The sequence below is a fragment of the Corapipo altera genome, unplaced genomic scaffold (assembly GCF_003945725.1).
Source record: "Corapipo altera isolate COAL_440 unplaced genomic scaffold, ASM394572v1 68, whole genome shotgun sequence".
NCBI lineage: Eukaryota > Metazoa > Chordata > Aves > Passeriformes > Pipridae > Corapipo > Corapipo altera.
The window spans coordinates 5,093,341-5,109,013 of record NW_020884919.1 but is presented as its reverse complement, the minus strand read 5'-3'; the positions used below and the strand labels follow the sequence as shown (position 1 = coordinate 5,109,013).

The window sequence follows — 15,673 nt, the reverse complement described above, 5'->3', positions numbered from 1 at the left end:
TTCCCACATGAATGTTTGTCCCACTTTTACCTGAGGAACTCTGTAAGTTCTTTAACAAACTTTCCTATTCCTGTTGAAAAGCAATTAGCTCCCTGATGATATTCTTTTTTCTTGGGTTTGGCAAGATGAAAAATTTTAAGGTATCCTAAAGGTTGGTGTATTATTTCCTCCAGTGTAACACTTCCACAAACCTGGATAAGTTCCTAACTATACTTTGAACAAATAATTCTAATTCTCATCTAGCACACCTTAGCAGGGCATTTCAAATTGCTTTACAAGGAAGACCAGCATAATTACCTGTTTTATATATGGGAAACCTTCAGTATGAAATATGACTCCTTCAAAATCAACTGATAAATAAAACAAAACAGTGGTAGAGCTGAAAAAAGGTGTGCATTTTATGGATCCTAGTCTGGTGAAATCGGAACAAACAAGATAATCTCATCTGTTACTTGTTTTCTGAGAGGAGCCCAAGTAATATGAACACTGTGATAAACCTGCTTAAAATCTCCCTTTTTGTAATCTCCCCAAAGTCCGTTGGAGAATTTTCAGAAGCCACAAGCAGGGTTTTATTAAAAGAAAATGAATACACTTAACTTTCTTAAAAGAGAAGATAATAAAGTCGAGGTAAGACACAACGAAAATAGAAAAATGTATATGATTAACCTCTCCTGCTCCCCACTGGGTCTTGGTAGGCGGGTTGATGGCTGAGTTTCAGACACTCAAAAGTGTCACAGCAGACTGTTTTGTTCTTATTAATCCCCAGGATGTTGCCAACTCCATCACTGCTGATCCTGGCCCTGACCATCCCACAGTTCCTGAGCACTGCTGTGCTGCAGACTCTGCTGCTCTGATTTAACTTCTGCCAGCTACACCTCGAGGTTCTGGGAACCTTCCAGATACCACGTGCAGTTCTTTCCAAGATAAAAAGCAATCTCTCCAACGTTTCACAGGAGTTTACCTGACACCACTTAATCAGTTTTTAAAGAAACCTAAAATGCAAACCAACATATAATATTATCTGTCAGAGGCTACACCTCTTCTGAGTTGTTTGGAAGACAGATATTAAATGTGACCATCAAGAAAGCCTTTGTATCCTTAGCAACCTGTCCCTTGGATAAGGGGATGTTCTTTGCAGAAATGCAGCCCATGTAAACCTTGAGAAAGCTAATTCAGAATAAGCAGCTTAGATCAGCAGTAGATCTGAGTAATGAACTGAGTGAAAGAAGGAGCTATATTTCAAGACAGTCCCATCATCTTAATTACCAAATGATCAAAGACACAAGCTATTCAATAGATTCCATTTTAAACCTGAAAGTATTTTCGCTACCTATATGCAAAAAATATGGAGTGAAAATGAACTTATGAAAAGTAAGTTGCATTAAAAGCTGAGCAAGTGCAAATCCAGTTACGTAGCCAAATTAATGAAGAGGTTCCCAGGGGATAGGGAATAGAAAAGGTAAAAAAACTTAATTAAAGAAAAAGGATGTAGAAGGAGTTTTGGATATAGAGCTTTTCCAACAAAAGATGCCGAAAATTATCTTCTTCCACGGAAATGCATTGCTGCAAGGCACAGCAGATGAAAGGCTCAAAAGGATGAGTCATTTGTGAGGTGGTTAAGAGTAAAACAGATGTTTCAGCCTAAGTCAAAATCCCAATTAAATGCCTGAAATTGTTTATACCTCCCTCCTCTTTGCAATGACTTTAAAAAACTGAGGTTTGTTTGCATGTTCTAAATTTATTTTCTATAGAGGATATTTACAGTATTTTATATCTTTTACTCCAGTTCCTTGTTTAAAACCAGATACTTACGACAGTCTCTTTCATCTTCTTCATCACCACAGTCATCCTGTCCATTGCACCTCAGGTTTATTGGAATGCACTTCTGAGTTTTTGTGCACTTGAACTGACCTGACAGACACACATGTGTGTCTGTAAATTAAAAGAATAACAAGTTAAAAAAATTAAAAGTTAAAGATTAAAAGGTTCAAAACTTAAAAGGTAAATGAAAAAAACCCCACAGTTTCTTGACAGAGTGGAAAGTATGGCATTTAAATCAGTTTAGCATGTTTCTGAAGACTACAATGTATATAATCACCTACCACAGTTCAGTTCATCAGAATTGTCCCCACAATCATTCTCTCCATCACAGATAAAGGCTGGAAGAGCACAAAGTCCAGTTCCACACTGAAAACGTCCTGGTTGACATCTGAATTCAGCTGAGAAAAAAAGAAACTGCTTATGAATACTATCAGAGGGATGGGCAAAGTATCAACAGTGCTGTTCTTCCTCTATGAACTAATCAAAAGAACCTATAAACTTTCACATGTGCCCATATAATCTCAATCTGAGTATATATTAGTAACTCAAACATACACATATTATTGCAAAACTAATTTCAAAGCCTGACATTTTAAATTTGCCTAACTGTAGTTACAGTATTAATGGTACAGAGTGAAACTCCCTGCAGGTCGCTGCTCACTGCAAGGCTCCACAGAGACTTGCAATTTAGGATCTAAACACTCGACTTCAAGTCTGTGTGTAAGAAACTCGCTATCCCTACTGTAATTCTATTTCCCAAGAAAGGCTTAACACTTTTCCTTCTCCTAGCCACTGTCATTTGAGTCAATGAGCAATTATGTACCTCTGTAGCAATATTTTATATGCACAAAGTGTAGCTTAAAATGGAATCTTATGTAAAATGTTTATATGTTGAAGTTTGCTTCAGAGGCCTCTGTAGCAGGAAAAGTTATAAAACTAATTATAAAACTGTAAAAACAGGGGTGAGGGATTTCAGTAAAAAAAAACCAAATTAACTGTTAATTAACTGGAAGATTGTAGAATACATAGTAGAGCACGTTTATATATAAGTTTAAGGGAACAAGGGAAAATGTTGTTGCTCAGAAAACTGCAGTAAATAATAATAATAATGTGCATCTAAACTTCTACAATTGCAATGAAACACAAGCAAATGAGGTTAGAATTCCACATTTTTATTACATGCAAAAATAAACCTGGCCGAATTTTGTACTTATATAAAAAATTCTGCAACCTCAGAACAGAGCTAGCAAATAAAAATCTTTAGTAAAACCATAACTGAGAGTAGTTCAGTTGGTTAGAACATGGTGATAATGCCAAGGTTGTGGGTTTGATCCCTGTATGGGCCATTAACTTTCAAGTTGGACTTGATGCTTCTTGTGAGTCCCAACTCAGAATATTCTGTCACTTGCTTTTAACTGGGATGAAGTAAAGGTTTAGAAGATGAAAAACAATGCATGATTTTCCAAAGAACTTGAAAGACTTTGAATAGACATGAGTTAACAATAATCTTTTACAGACTGACAAAGAAGAGCCTGCACCCTTTTTATATTTGACAGAAACCAAGGAACAGAAAACACTGCTGGCAAACAGAAGCATTCAAAAACACTCCTCTTCCCAACATCTGTAATGCATTATATTTGATTTGGACCCTACTGATAAAACTGGGTTCCAAATTCAGGATGCACTTACGGCATTCTGGAGGCTCGTCAGAGCCATCCCCACAGTCATCCACAGTGTCACACTTCCACCAGAACGGGATACACTTGTCAGTTTTGCAGCGGAACTGTAACAGGAAGGAGAGAAGGAGAAAAGACTTTCATATGAATATTTATTTATTCACTTAGAAATAGTAGTTTATGAAAATTAGATTCACTGCTTAAGTCATCATTCCATTAATGAATTCTGGCTGTTAATTTTACAAAACTTGTATTTTAAATATTCTCTTTTTTTGCGATGTTTTGCGCTGAGGTTTTCACTGATAAAAGTAACTGTAGTTTCAGTGATATTTCCACACTGCTTTACAATGACCCAATACAAACCCCTCACTGCATTTTATGTTTTCATCTTTTAAGATCTTATTCAAAACAAGCACTTCAATTCTCAGTTGTTGTAGATTGCTGAAGCAGATAGTATAATTTTTCCTGATAAACGCAAACACCCACAGTTACAAAAAAAGGCCTTAACGTGCAGTGTAGTGTATGATATTGCTTATATTGTTTGAATTAAATGAGCAAACCAGATATCAGGCCTTCCAGCCTTTCAAAAGGATAGAATATCTGTAGAAAAAAAAAAAGAAAAATCCTTTGTAAGACTCTGGCAGTGCCTTTACTCTGTACTCAGGTGACAATGTACCTTTGCTCTGACTGAAACAGGAATGCAAACAAAACTAAGAGTAGAAATTACTTGATGAAACTTCTAGGGCTAAATCTAAAATCTGAGTAAATGTGGCTAATGCTTGGGAGGAAAACCTAAACAGATTATCAGAAAATTCTAAGATATATTGTTTTTTCTACCTGATGTCCGAAAGGAAGGAAACCAACAGATTTAAAAGTGCAAGACATCTCAGTTTCTGTGACTCAGCAGTATTTTTTTAATTTCTTCACATTTTAAAAATAGTTGATTTTTCAATAAAGCTGTATTTAAAAGTTATATTATATTCAGTGCATTGGGTCAGTTTAATCTTTTCTGCCAAGAAAAATCAGGGTTTCAAGGGCATTTATGTAGTAGGACCTATAGCTGGAGCTACATTGTTCTTGTACCACCTCGAGGGACATGCCCTGTAAGAGGTTGGGTTGAAAGGCAGCTGTTTTAAACTATAAACTGCCCAACACAGGTTACACAGCTCAGAGGAGCCTCAGTAGAAGGCCAACAAATGTAGGGGACAAACAGAAACTCAGGCAATTCTCATTCTTAGTATTTTTTGCTTTCTAGCACAGTCTTTCTGATGCTTAATTGCTCTAAGGTGCCAGCCTTGCTCTGCTCACCACAATGGACTTCAGGTTGTTAAAATGACATTATGAGGTTATTTCCAGGAAATGGGTACTAACTCTTAGATGCTGTTTTATGAAAATACTTGCATTCCCTTTCAAACTGAGGAGCCAGAGACCTGTAAAATCAGGGAGCAGAATCATATGGGTCTCCAGTGGCTGGAGTTTTGGTGCTCTAAAGTCTGATGTGGTTTGTATTCAACAATTTCTCACATCAGATAAGCCATCACAGGATGGTCTGGAGATGTGCAAGACCAGTGTAGTGACCATCCAACTCCTTTTCATCAGAAACAGCTCACAGTGGGTATATCGTCAAGAGCGATTACATCATCGGACCAGCTCTGATTTGACATCATCATCTGAAAATCTTAGGGAGAAAAGTGTATTTTTGCCACTGATCTCTGCACCTTATGCCATCAGACTGATGAATGATCAAACAGTAAAAAGATTTCAAAAGTGGAAGAAAATGACAAATAATGTACAATGTAAACTGTCTGTCTGCAGCTGCTTCTTCTCTCTAACTCTGCTCTCCATCCTGTGGAATCCACAAGTGATAAAATATTGCTCCTGAAGGATCCAAGATGTGATGCAATCCTTCAATTCAGGTGATCAATGAATTATTTAGACAGGAATAGAGCCATTCAATCAAATGTTAGCATATAAATTCACTGTGGAATAAGCTTCCAGTGTCATTTAAAGAAAATATATTAAAAAAAAAAAAAAAAAAAGAAAAGAGTGACTTTTCTTTTAACCAAAAAAATTTGGGAAACTAAATACAAGGGAAAAATAGGTAAGAAATTCCTCATTTTACAAATGTTTTACACCATTTTTTTTCCCCTCCTCATTTCTTAATAGGAAGTAACAACAAGCCAATAAAAACACAAAAGATACAATGAACATCATTAAATCACACCACCTTAAGTCAACAGAGGAAGACAGTGGGAAGGTTTCTTTAATAACAATATTACTTGGTTTAAACGTTGCAATATTTAAGATGAACACTGTTTCCTAAAAAATACAAGTAAAACCTTTTCCTTAGTGTTGGAAATCATTATCATACATCATGATATAGAATGGTGTAAGAGGTCATTAGCTTACACCTAAAAAAAGTGAACTGCTAGAAAAGTAGATTACTAAAAATATTTTAAAGGCCATATGTACTATAACAGTCAACCAATTAATTGTCTGGGTAGAACAGTCCAAAGACTTTTATGAAAGTGGTTCTTTTATAAGAAATCAGTATGTTTTACTTATCTACTTTATATTTTAAAAAAAAAGGTATAAATATTTATTTCAAGTACTAGGGAATACACTGCATGCAGTTGATGTATTTGTTAATTAATTACATATGACACCATTTCCATTTTAACTACTGGATTGTTTTAAATGCAAATCTATAATTTACCTACGTAGCTATGTTACCTATTTGACTGGATTGAGCTTGTTATCTTTTATTAATGTAAAGTTCACTCATGCATGAATCCTCCCAAATCATTGTTATACACACTTTGTATTTTTATATTTCATACAAATGTTTTTTCAAGGCAATTTTTATGGGTTTAGCAATTTTTATTTGTTCTAGTGACTGGCAGAAACATCGATGTTTGAAAGCGAACAAGTTCTGCATTCTCCGGAATAAAAGGCATTTGTAAGTCTATTTTCCACTAACAGCCTTGAAGACAAAACTCTGTAAGTGCACCCAGCCTTCAGCTGCTTCGAGTGATACTTCCACATTTCATGGGCACCAGCATTGATTATTTACAAGCACAGGTAATGACAGTAAAATATAATCCCTGCCCCCACACACCTGACTGGCCGTGCAGTTCGACAGACACGTCTTGTTATCAGCAGCCAGGTAGAAGTTGGTGGGACAGGCACACGTGTACATCTTGTCAGGGGCCAGAAGGCACAAGTGACTGCAACCACCATTGTTTAGTGTACACACGTGTTTAGACACTGTGGACAGAGTAGGAAAATAACATCACAGCCCATTATTTCAGTGCACCCCAGGGTATCTGCTTCACAGAGGAAGAAAGATGTATTACATGTGCTATTTTCACAATGGAATGTCTCAAATCAAAAAGCTGCAGAGGGAAACTTTTCCTTTTGCCTTTAAGCTACTGTCTGTTGTATGCAAAAATTATTACTATGGGTGTAGGTTCAATACTGAAAGAATGAGAGGAAGAACAAAACACCATTCTTTTTTTTTAATAATGAGAGAAAAAATTAGCTTATCTGGGTAAAGTGCCAAATTGTATTCAGTTACAATTCAAATACAGGGACAGCAGGAGATCAGACATACCACCCACATTGTCTGACATCCCCTCAGTCCAACAAGTTTCTAAATAGCAGTATTCTTCAGCATTATTAACACAAGGAATCTTGCTTTTCAAAGAATAAGGTTAAAAGTTCTTATCACACACTGTTCCCCTCTTAAAATCTGGTAACTTGTATTATAATGCAACTAAACAGTTCTGTACTTCCAGTCAGTATCTGGGTCAACTTTTAAGCACCCAAATTGCTATCTCACCACTGAACAAGATACATCACTTGTATTTAGTATCAGACACGCTTACAACATTAATCACAGATTTAATTTTAAAAATGCTAATTTGAGAACTTCCACAAATTGAAACAAAAGAGAAATAAAACAATCACTGCATGTAAACAAGCTTCCATTACTCAGCACCTGGCTCCTGAGTTAAATACATCAATGCGCTGTTTGGAAAGCAAAGACAGAATAATTACCATCAGGTTGCCTGTAAGAATGATACACCTGGATGTCTGTTATGGTGTGCCATGAGTTAATCAGTGACAGTCTGTCTGATCCAGAGGTTTTGTGGGCACGGCTGAGTGATTTAGTTTTCCCGTCTGTCCAGTAGATGAAGTCTTCAAACAGTGTTAGTGCAATCACCCCTGGAATGTCTTGATTAGGGACTAAAAGAAGAGATGCTAAAATTAATGTTCACTCTTGGAAGGCTGCCAGTTAAAACATTCCATACTGCACGGGCTGACAGATACAACTGCTGTATAATGTCTTGAGAATAATTGTCATGACAATACACCAAGCCCAGAGGGTTCTTTATTGCCAGTTACAATAAAGATGGATGGAGCACAAACTCTGCTTGCTTAGAATTCCTTGGCCCCATCAGCGTTAAGGAAATGAAAGAATTTCAGGTAACAAAAATCACCTCCAGATCTGAAACTAAAGACATGTTAAACTTTAAAGTAATACACAACATAATCTTTGCATAAGCCAATATCAATTTGCACTTTTAGTGGAGTAAAAGTTATTAGAAAACATCCAAAACGTAACATATACATCTCCTGATGCTCTGTGTCTAACACTCTTTAAGACAATTCATAGTGTTTTATTTCATCAAAATATACTGACAAGATTGACAGGAAAAATAAGTTTTCCACTAAAATAAACATAGTACTAAGAGGGCTTAAAAAATTATGGAAGGATAAAAGGTAGGAAAAGCTTTGGAGCATCCTTTATCCTGCTGTATACTCTTCAGTCTTGAACTATTTATTCTTGGTAAACAGTAACTGAGCTCTACTTTTTTCTTTTCTTTTAACATACATAGCTGTAATCATAAATGCCACAGAAGAATACCTGATCACAACAATTAATTTTTAAAATATAATCTTTTGTTGTTGAGTCACTCTAATTACTGATAGACATGAAAAGACAGACATAGCTAACTTTGCCGTGGTTCCTTACACATTACAGTACCCTCCAAAAAAGCTCTTATAATTTGTAGAATCCCATTGTGAAAAGTTTTCAATGAGAAATACAAACCAGGTTGATAGGGAGGCAGGAAAGAACAGCAGAAAGAGAAACTGCTACTCTGAGTGAAACCCTGAACTAATTATTTTATTTTTGCTTGAGTTCCGGAAAAAGATTTGTTTTGATAAATTATGAGCCTTGCTTCTACTTTTGACATCAAATTAAAGATGTTGAAGGCACCGCTCCAGTTTCTCTAAGTGCAACAAATGTGCTTTTTTTCTTTGCCTATTTTCTCTTATTCTGATCAAAGTTAAGATTAAAATCAGAATAAAAGTGCATGTAAAAGCCTTAATGCACACGAACAGGATTTACCTAGAAAGATTATTTGGATTTCATTGTCTTTATTATTCCCTGTCAATGAAAAATACATCCTTGCTTTGGCCATCCAAGTTAATAACAAGTAACCACCATGTCCTGAGCATAGACAGTATAAGTAAATGCTTACTTTTGTTTCTGTATGTTCTGTATGTTTGTGGGTTGCTATGCAGTTTATCCTGGCTTCAATGGATATGCATTTGTCAGAATCCAGATGAAACTTTATATTCATGAACTACAGAAGATTCAGGAGAGTAACATGTACTGCCTGAATTGCCTCATCACACCTTGCTAATAGAGAAGCTAAGTTAAGTGTGTGGTATAAAATATTATATACTGCAGTTAGAGTACTACATTTCAAACGACTGTTCATTGAATCAAATACGTTTTTCTTTCATTTTTTAGAAAAGCCAATTCTATAAAAACCAGGTTTAAAAGCTCAAATCTTTTAGTTGTCTTAAAAACAAACCTACCAAATCAGAAACAATGGAAGAAATATTATACTCTATGCTTTTTAAGTATTTTGAAAGAAGTATAACAGACTATATTTGTTTCTAAAAACTGCATTTCCCATTATTACCAGATAGAGGCAAAAAGCTGAAACCATCAATGGTTTAAACAGATTCATGTTGCAGTTTGTCCTGCCACTATTTCTTATTTCTGAGTAACTTCGAAAGTTTAACGGGTTTCTGCATTAACTTTTCATTAGGTCATGATCAGCACAAACTTGACCAAAATTCTTTCAGAATTTAAAGCTGTAAAAGCTCTTTATATCCTCTTGTGACTATGAAACTTAGAGAAAGTTATTAAAAAAAAAAATCAATTAAGAAAGCAATGAATAGACTAGGTTAAAAACATAGCACAAATAAATAAATGCAAATAAAATCTACTTGAAGTAAAACACACAGAAAATAATCCAGTATAACTGGACAAAAATATTTCTTATAAAAATTCAAAGATGACCATAAAAATAAATTTTCATAAAATAAAAATTAATAATAACTACATAGTATGAAAATTTAAAAATTTTCTTCCAAGTTGACCATAAAACTTGATGAATTTTCTTGCAGTAGATACACCTGTAAAGATTGAGAAGAATTTCTGAAAACAGCCATTCAATGGCAGTCAATTCTGATTTACTTCACTGTTTAAGGAATAGTTCTGTCATAGCTGAATATGATTTTTCTTTTATTTTTAGTACATTATAACCAAGGGAACATAAGAACCATTGACATGTAATAGGTTACAGAATCTAAGTTCCCGTCAACTCTGAATGACCAAAAAAAAAAAAAAAAAAAACAAAAAAAAAAGGTAATTTTATATCTTATTTTCTGATGGAACAGTAAAATAGTCTCTCACGCCTTTGAGGATCTGAGTGTCTCAAGCTTTCCAATTTTTCATAAATGTACATACATTTATGGAAAAACACCCAATCACCCAATTTCTTCCTTCAGTCTTTCCTTTAACTTCATAGAGCCTCAACTGCATTACTGATCTACCTCTTCATAAATAACATACAGTGGTTATATGTTGCAGTACTAATTACTAACCCTACAGCACACTTTATGGTGCGAATCACAGTTTTAAACAGGAAAACAAGACTAATTGCTCCTCTTTGGCAAGCACTGTGAAAAGAGACTGCTTTGTGCAAATTTAAAGTAAAAACAGGTTAGCCATAACTGCTAAGTACCTCTGCATCACCTATTTGAAAACATTTAATCAAGATGTCTGCTTGAAAATCCATTAGTAAGAAAGCAATATATTCTGTTAAAGACAAAAATTACATTACACCAACATAAGGGTCAGATCTCCACCAGTAAATTCATGAAGAATTGAAATAGTCATATTATAACCAGAGTCATGAGAATGGCACTCACTTAGTATTAATTAATTTCTAGAATTACCTAAGGATTCAATAGTTTATTTTTTTCTTTTAATGTTCTCAGGACAATGTCACCCTCTGGGCCTCTATGAAAGTGATACAAAATAGTGCATCTCAGAACACAGTTTTTATACACTGTAACACACATTATGTATCATGTGTGCGGGGAAAAAAAATGCTATATTTTGTGCCACCAGTGCAACCTTATTGACTGAAATTGATACTTAGATTTTCAAGACCCTGCATTACTTATTTGTTTAAAAAAACCCCACCAAACAATCACAATATTCAGCAACTTAGTCAACAATTATGAAGGACAAAAAACATGGAATGCAAGATCAGCATCCTATGTAATTTATGACAAAAAAATTGCACCTGATTCCCTTCCCCACCACAGACTCCTCCTACCAGACATGAGCAAGTCCCTTGCAATCCCTTCTTTTCTAACAGGCCTTCTACTGCCATCTAAGTCTCTAATGTTTTTTCATTTTATCCATAAATCATGGATTCTCTTACACTGATTGTTAATCCCAAACAGTGCTTGACCAAACAAGTAGGTGAAAAATGGGATAAGAAAAAGGAGGTAGAAAGAGGAAGGAATGCACAGGCCTTTCAGAAAGCTGTAGAAAATAAGAAGGAGTAATGCAGGCAGGAAATAAAAGGGAAAAAAAGACAAGGCTTGAACAGATCAGAAGCAGTGGGAAATAAAAATTATTAGATACTTGAAGAGAAATAAAAATGACAATAGATAACATAATAAAGGAAGATAAAGTGCTGCATGAACTTAAGAGAAAAGCAGCCCCAAGAGGCAACATGATTGTGTAGACACATGAGAAACATGACAGACTTAAAATATGTTTGTCTCTCTCTCCTGCATTTTGTATGAATTTTGATCCAAGAATAAAAATTCATAGGCTGTAAGTCATATTTGTGATACAAATGTTTACTTTTCTCTCGTGTGAACTCTGTTTCCCTTATATTTTCTGAGCATAAGCATAATCTTCACTTAACATAAAAAAATGTTACTTTGATTTCAGGAGTGAAAATCATTCCATCTGTGATTTCTTAGCAACCAAATATGCTTACTGAAGAAGCCACACAGAAGTGAAGCCCAGCTTTCCTCAGCTCTTACTGAAACACAAGTATTTCCAAAAGTAAAAGCAAATACTCTAACATGGATAATAAGAAAAAAAGGGTCTCGTTGTCAGGTGGTAAAATCGATGTACCAAGAAAATGGTCCTTAGAAAGGACAAAGGTTGACTTCTTCTAAACAAAAAAACAAACAAACAAACAAAAAACCAACCAACCAACAACAACAAAAACCCCAGAAAAAACATCTGAGCTCTGCCAAGTCCATCAAGGTTGGATTTTCTTTTGGTGGTCAGCTCCTGCCCAAGCTGAAGATGGCTGATCACTTCCAAGCTAGAAAGAGATGTGTCCCTTCCCCTTGAACAAAACAAGGGACTGCAACCTTGCTATGCCCTCTTGCCAAATCCACAAGAATAGAAGGGGTGAAAGATTCCTAGTATGATCCTCCCAAAATTGCATTCACCCAGCTAGAGTTCCAGGGCTGGTAATGAGCTTCTACCTTCCCATGGCATTAGAGAAGTTTCTCTTTAAGAATTCTGGCACCCAAAGGCAGAAAATTCAACCTGATTAAACCTGAAAAACCAGGTTATATTGTTTTGAATTCCACTCTCTGAAACTTGATTTTCTGAACGCCAACAAAACAGAGATCAAAAAGCCTACTGACATCTTGATCTAAATGGAACCAGTGGTAAAGTCCTAGGAAGCATTAAGACGAAATGCATGAAGGAAGAACAACACTTAATAAGAAAATAGCAATTAAATCTACAAAACCAAATGAACTTGGAAGTGGTTGATCTTCTTCTCTGCTGCAATTACTGGTCCCTGCAGTACTCTTTGCCTGTGAACTCCCCTATTAACTTTTTGTCTCATTTTATATTCAACTTGTAACCTCTCTGAGACACAGTCAATACTTTTTTATTTTCCTTTTAGTAGTTTCTCCTGATGCTTGTTCCTTTTGATAAAGAATTGAAGTGCTTAGTCCATAAAATTAATAATGAAGAATGACAATAAGATTATCTCTATTAAGTTTGTGACAAAGTACGTAATTTTGACGGATGTAATTAAATTTAAGTATGTTACCTTAAAACACTAATTTTTGAAGATGAAGCATTTTATAATCACTATTACTTTTATGAAATTGATGCTTTTTTAAAAAAAACACAAACCTGTCAAACTCAATGAGCAGGGTAAAAATATTCATAGAATATATAGATGAAGTCCAGTAATTAAAGTTATGTTTCACATTAAAAAATAAATTAAAAATACACTTTTAGGATGATATTACTCATATCTTTAATAACAAGATGTGCATTTATTTCTGTAAATTTCAATTTACATTTATTTCTGCCAATTTAATATATATGTAGCACACATCTATATTGAGTAAACTATGGTAGATACAAGTCCTAGGATTAAATGGTAGGACATTTTGCCAGTCAAAAATGTAACTGGAGCAGTGAAAACAGAATATTTCAGTATAATAAACTCACACAAAAAATTGTTATAAGTCCCAAAACTATCACAAAAGAAACAGGAAATTTAGGCTTAAATCTAAACATCTTAAGGCATTAATGTATCTGAGGTATTAAACTTGACTACTACATATAGTGACACCACGAGAAGAGATGCATAAGTTTTCCAAAATCTGCATATAAAACCAGTTGATCAAAGCTAGGACTGAAATATTTTATTGTCCCACTTTAACATGTTTTATTACTTTTTAAATTCACTGTGAGCAGTTGTTTATATTCCAGTAACTCCATGGCAGTACAGAGCAGTGATTAAATTATTCTCAAACATATACAAGTCACAATTCGAGTAAAACGACTCAGTGTGCTAATGAGATTCAAAGGTTCTTTAATTATTTTTCAGATTTATAGAGAACATTTATATGCCTCCCAGCCCCTCACTTTAGACTTGTGTCTTGCTACTGGTTTCAATATTCGTCCTCACTCACATCCAAGCTCTTCCTTCCTTTCTCTTTCCCTCTCCTGCCATCATCCAACTATGACATGTAAACTGCTAAGCCCCTTTGGTTTATCTCATTTATCTGTAACTACAGGAGCTGTTCAACACTGCAACCTCCTTCATCAAAACTCTCTCATTTTTGATTGTGTTGATATGAACAGAGAGAAAACAGGAAATCTGTGGTTTATGTTCTCTGTTCCCCTTTGACAGGAACAACTGCATGGAAACTAATGCCCATCCTTTAAAATTTGTGATGGTACATGGGGAAAATCATATGGAAATTTAAAGTGACCTCTGCTAGGTTTCTAAAGAGCATGTAGAAAACCTGTTTTCAGAAGTTTATCATCTAATCCAATTTGGGCATATTGGCACAAGAACAGTGGAACATAGAGAAACCAGTTGCAATCTTCATAAACTGGTCTGCAGAAACTGGAGACTGTGGAACCTTAGAGTAATGTAACTATGTGAACTGCCCTTAATATAGGTGAATCTGAGTATTTTTTCCTGAATATTATCCTTTAAAGGAGAAAGAACACAACAAAACAAAATAATCAGATGTAGGAATACATATGGATTGGAGAATTTTATTGGAACAATTATGAAAACTGAATCTAGGAAGCAATAGTGGAGGTGTAGCAATGACTAATTTCCATACATTCCTCAAAGGTTGGGAAAAAATTGTTGCCATATCAGAACTAGTTCTTATCTGCTATGAGAAACCCTCTTTTCAAACTGGACTTCTTCCAGTATAAATGTAGAAGGAATTGGTTTCTATAAGCTTTTAGATTACTTCACCATTAGGACAATTTATAAATAACTGGATTTATTCTTTTATAAAACTGTGGTGGCAGAGTTCAGAATTAAACACTTTTTACCTACAAAGTCCTTACAATTAGCATTTTTTCAAATTACAGGTGCTAAAACTGAAAGAGGTTTTAATCTCCAAAACCCTCGTAACTTGATTCTTCAAAACTTGCACATATATCCACTAATTCTAAAGTTTGCAAATACTCAGGAAGAATGTAATTTTGAAGAAAATGTTTGGGTTTTTTCAAATTGAGATACTGTAGGAAAGTTGTTCTCTTAACTGCATCACAGCTAAAGTAATTTATGAATATTTGATTTATTTAAAGCTCAACACTTTTTCATTGCTTCTTTTTCATGCCCCTGTCAGATGAAGCAATGAAATGCTCAACTTTTGTTTTTACAGTATAAAGCAGTAAAGAAGTTGACAGAGTTCAAGGACTAATCTCAGCTCAGAGAAGCTTCTGTACTTCTTAAACCGGACTATCAGATTTCCCTTTTACAGTTTCATTATACTGAAATTCTCATCTTCAAAGTGAAATGTGGAAATGGTAGGCAGCTCTGAGGTTTAAGAGCTCTGAAGGATAGGAAAACCTGCACGAACCATCTAGATACCTGGGGAATTGTGAAGCCTGCATCTCCTCTGGGCAGTGAGAACCAAAAGCAGCTAAGTCTGACAAATTCTTAAATGTAGTTTTTTTAAAGAAAAAAAGCCCACATAAGTAAACCAGCTTAGTGCTTAACCAGATTAGTGCTTCAATACCTGCTTAATCATTTACAGTGCATAACATTTGTGAATGCTGCAGTGCTGAATTGGCTAAGCTCTAAAGACAGTTTACATAACCAAGCATTAAACTTCAAATAGCTAAGCAAGGTCATTGCTGCCCCCAGCACCAAGAAGAGCTCCCAAGTACTGTAAGATTTCTGGCCTAGTTAGCATGTTTTCAAAGTTCTTACCAGGACTCTCTTGGTAATTATAAAAGCCCATTTCTCTATTGAAATGCAGAGGAACTT

At 35.0% G+C, this 15,673-nt stretch overlaps 1 protein-coding gene across 1 annotated transcript in view; it reads right to left on the bottom strand.

The window, feature by feature from the left end:
* LRP1B (LDL receptor related protein 1B) overlaps window positions 1–15,673 on the bottom strand; it is a 672,863-nt gene that overhangs the window by 80,755 nt on the left and 576,435 nt on the right. Inside the window, exons 59-63 of the mRNA XM_027656245.1 lie at window positions 7,557–7,745; window positions 6,616–6,764; window positions 3,511–3,604; window positions 2,103–2,219; window positions 1,813–1,932 (exon numbers count right to left, since the gene is read on the bottom strand). Of these exons, the coding sequence (XP_027512046.1) occupies window positions 1,813–1,932; window positions 2,103–2,219; window positions 3,511–3,604; window positions 6,616–6,764; window positions 7,557–7,745 (669 nt within the window). The remainder of the gene's footprint in view (window positions 1–1,812; window positions 1,933–2,102; window positions 2,220–3,510; window positions 3,605–6,615; window positions 6,765–7,556; window positions 7,746–15,673) is intronic.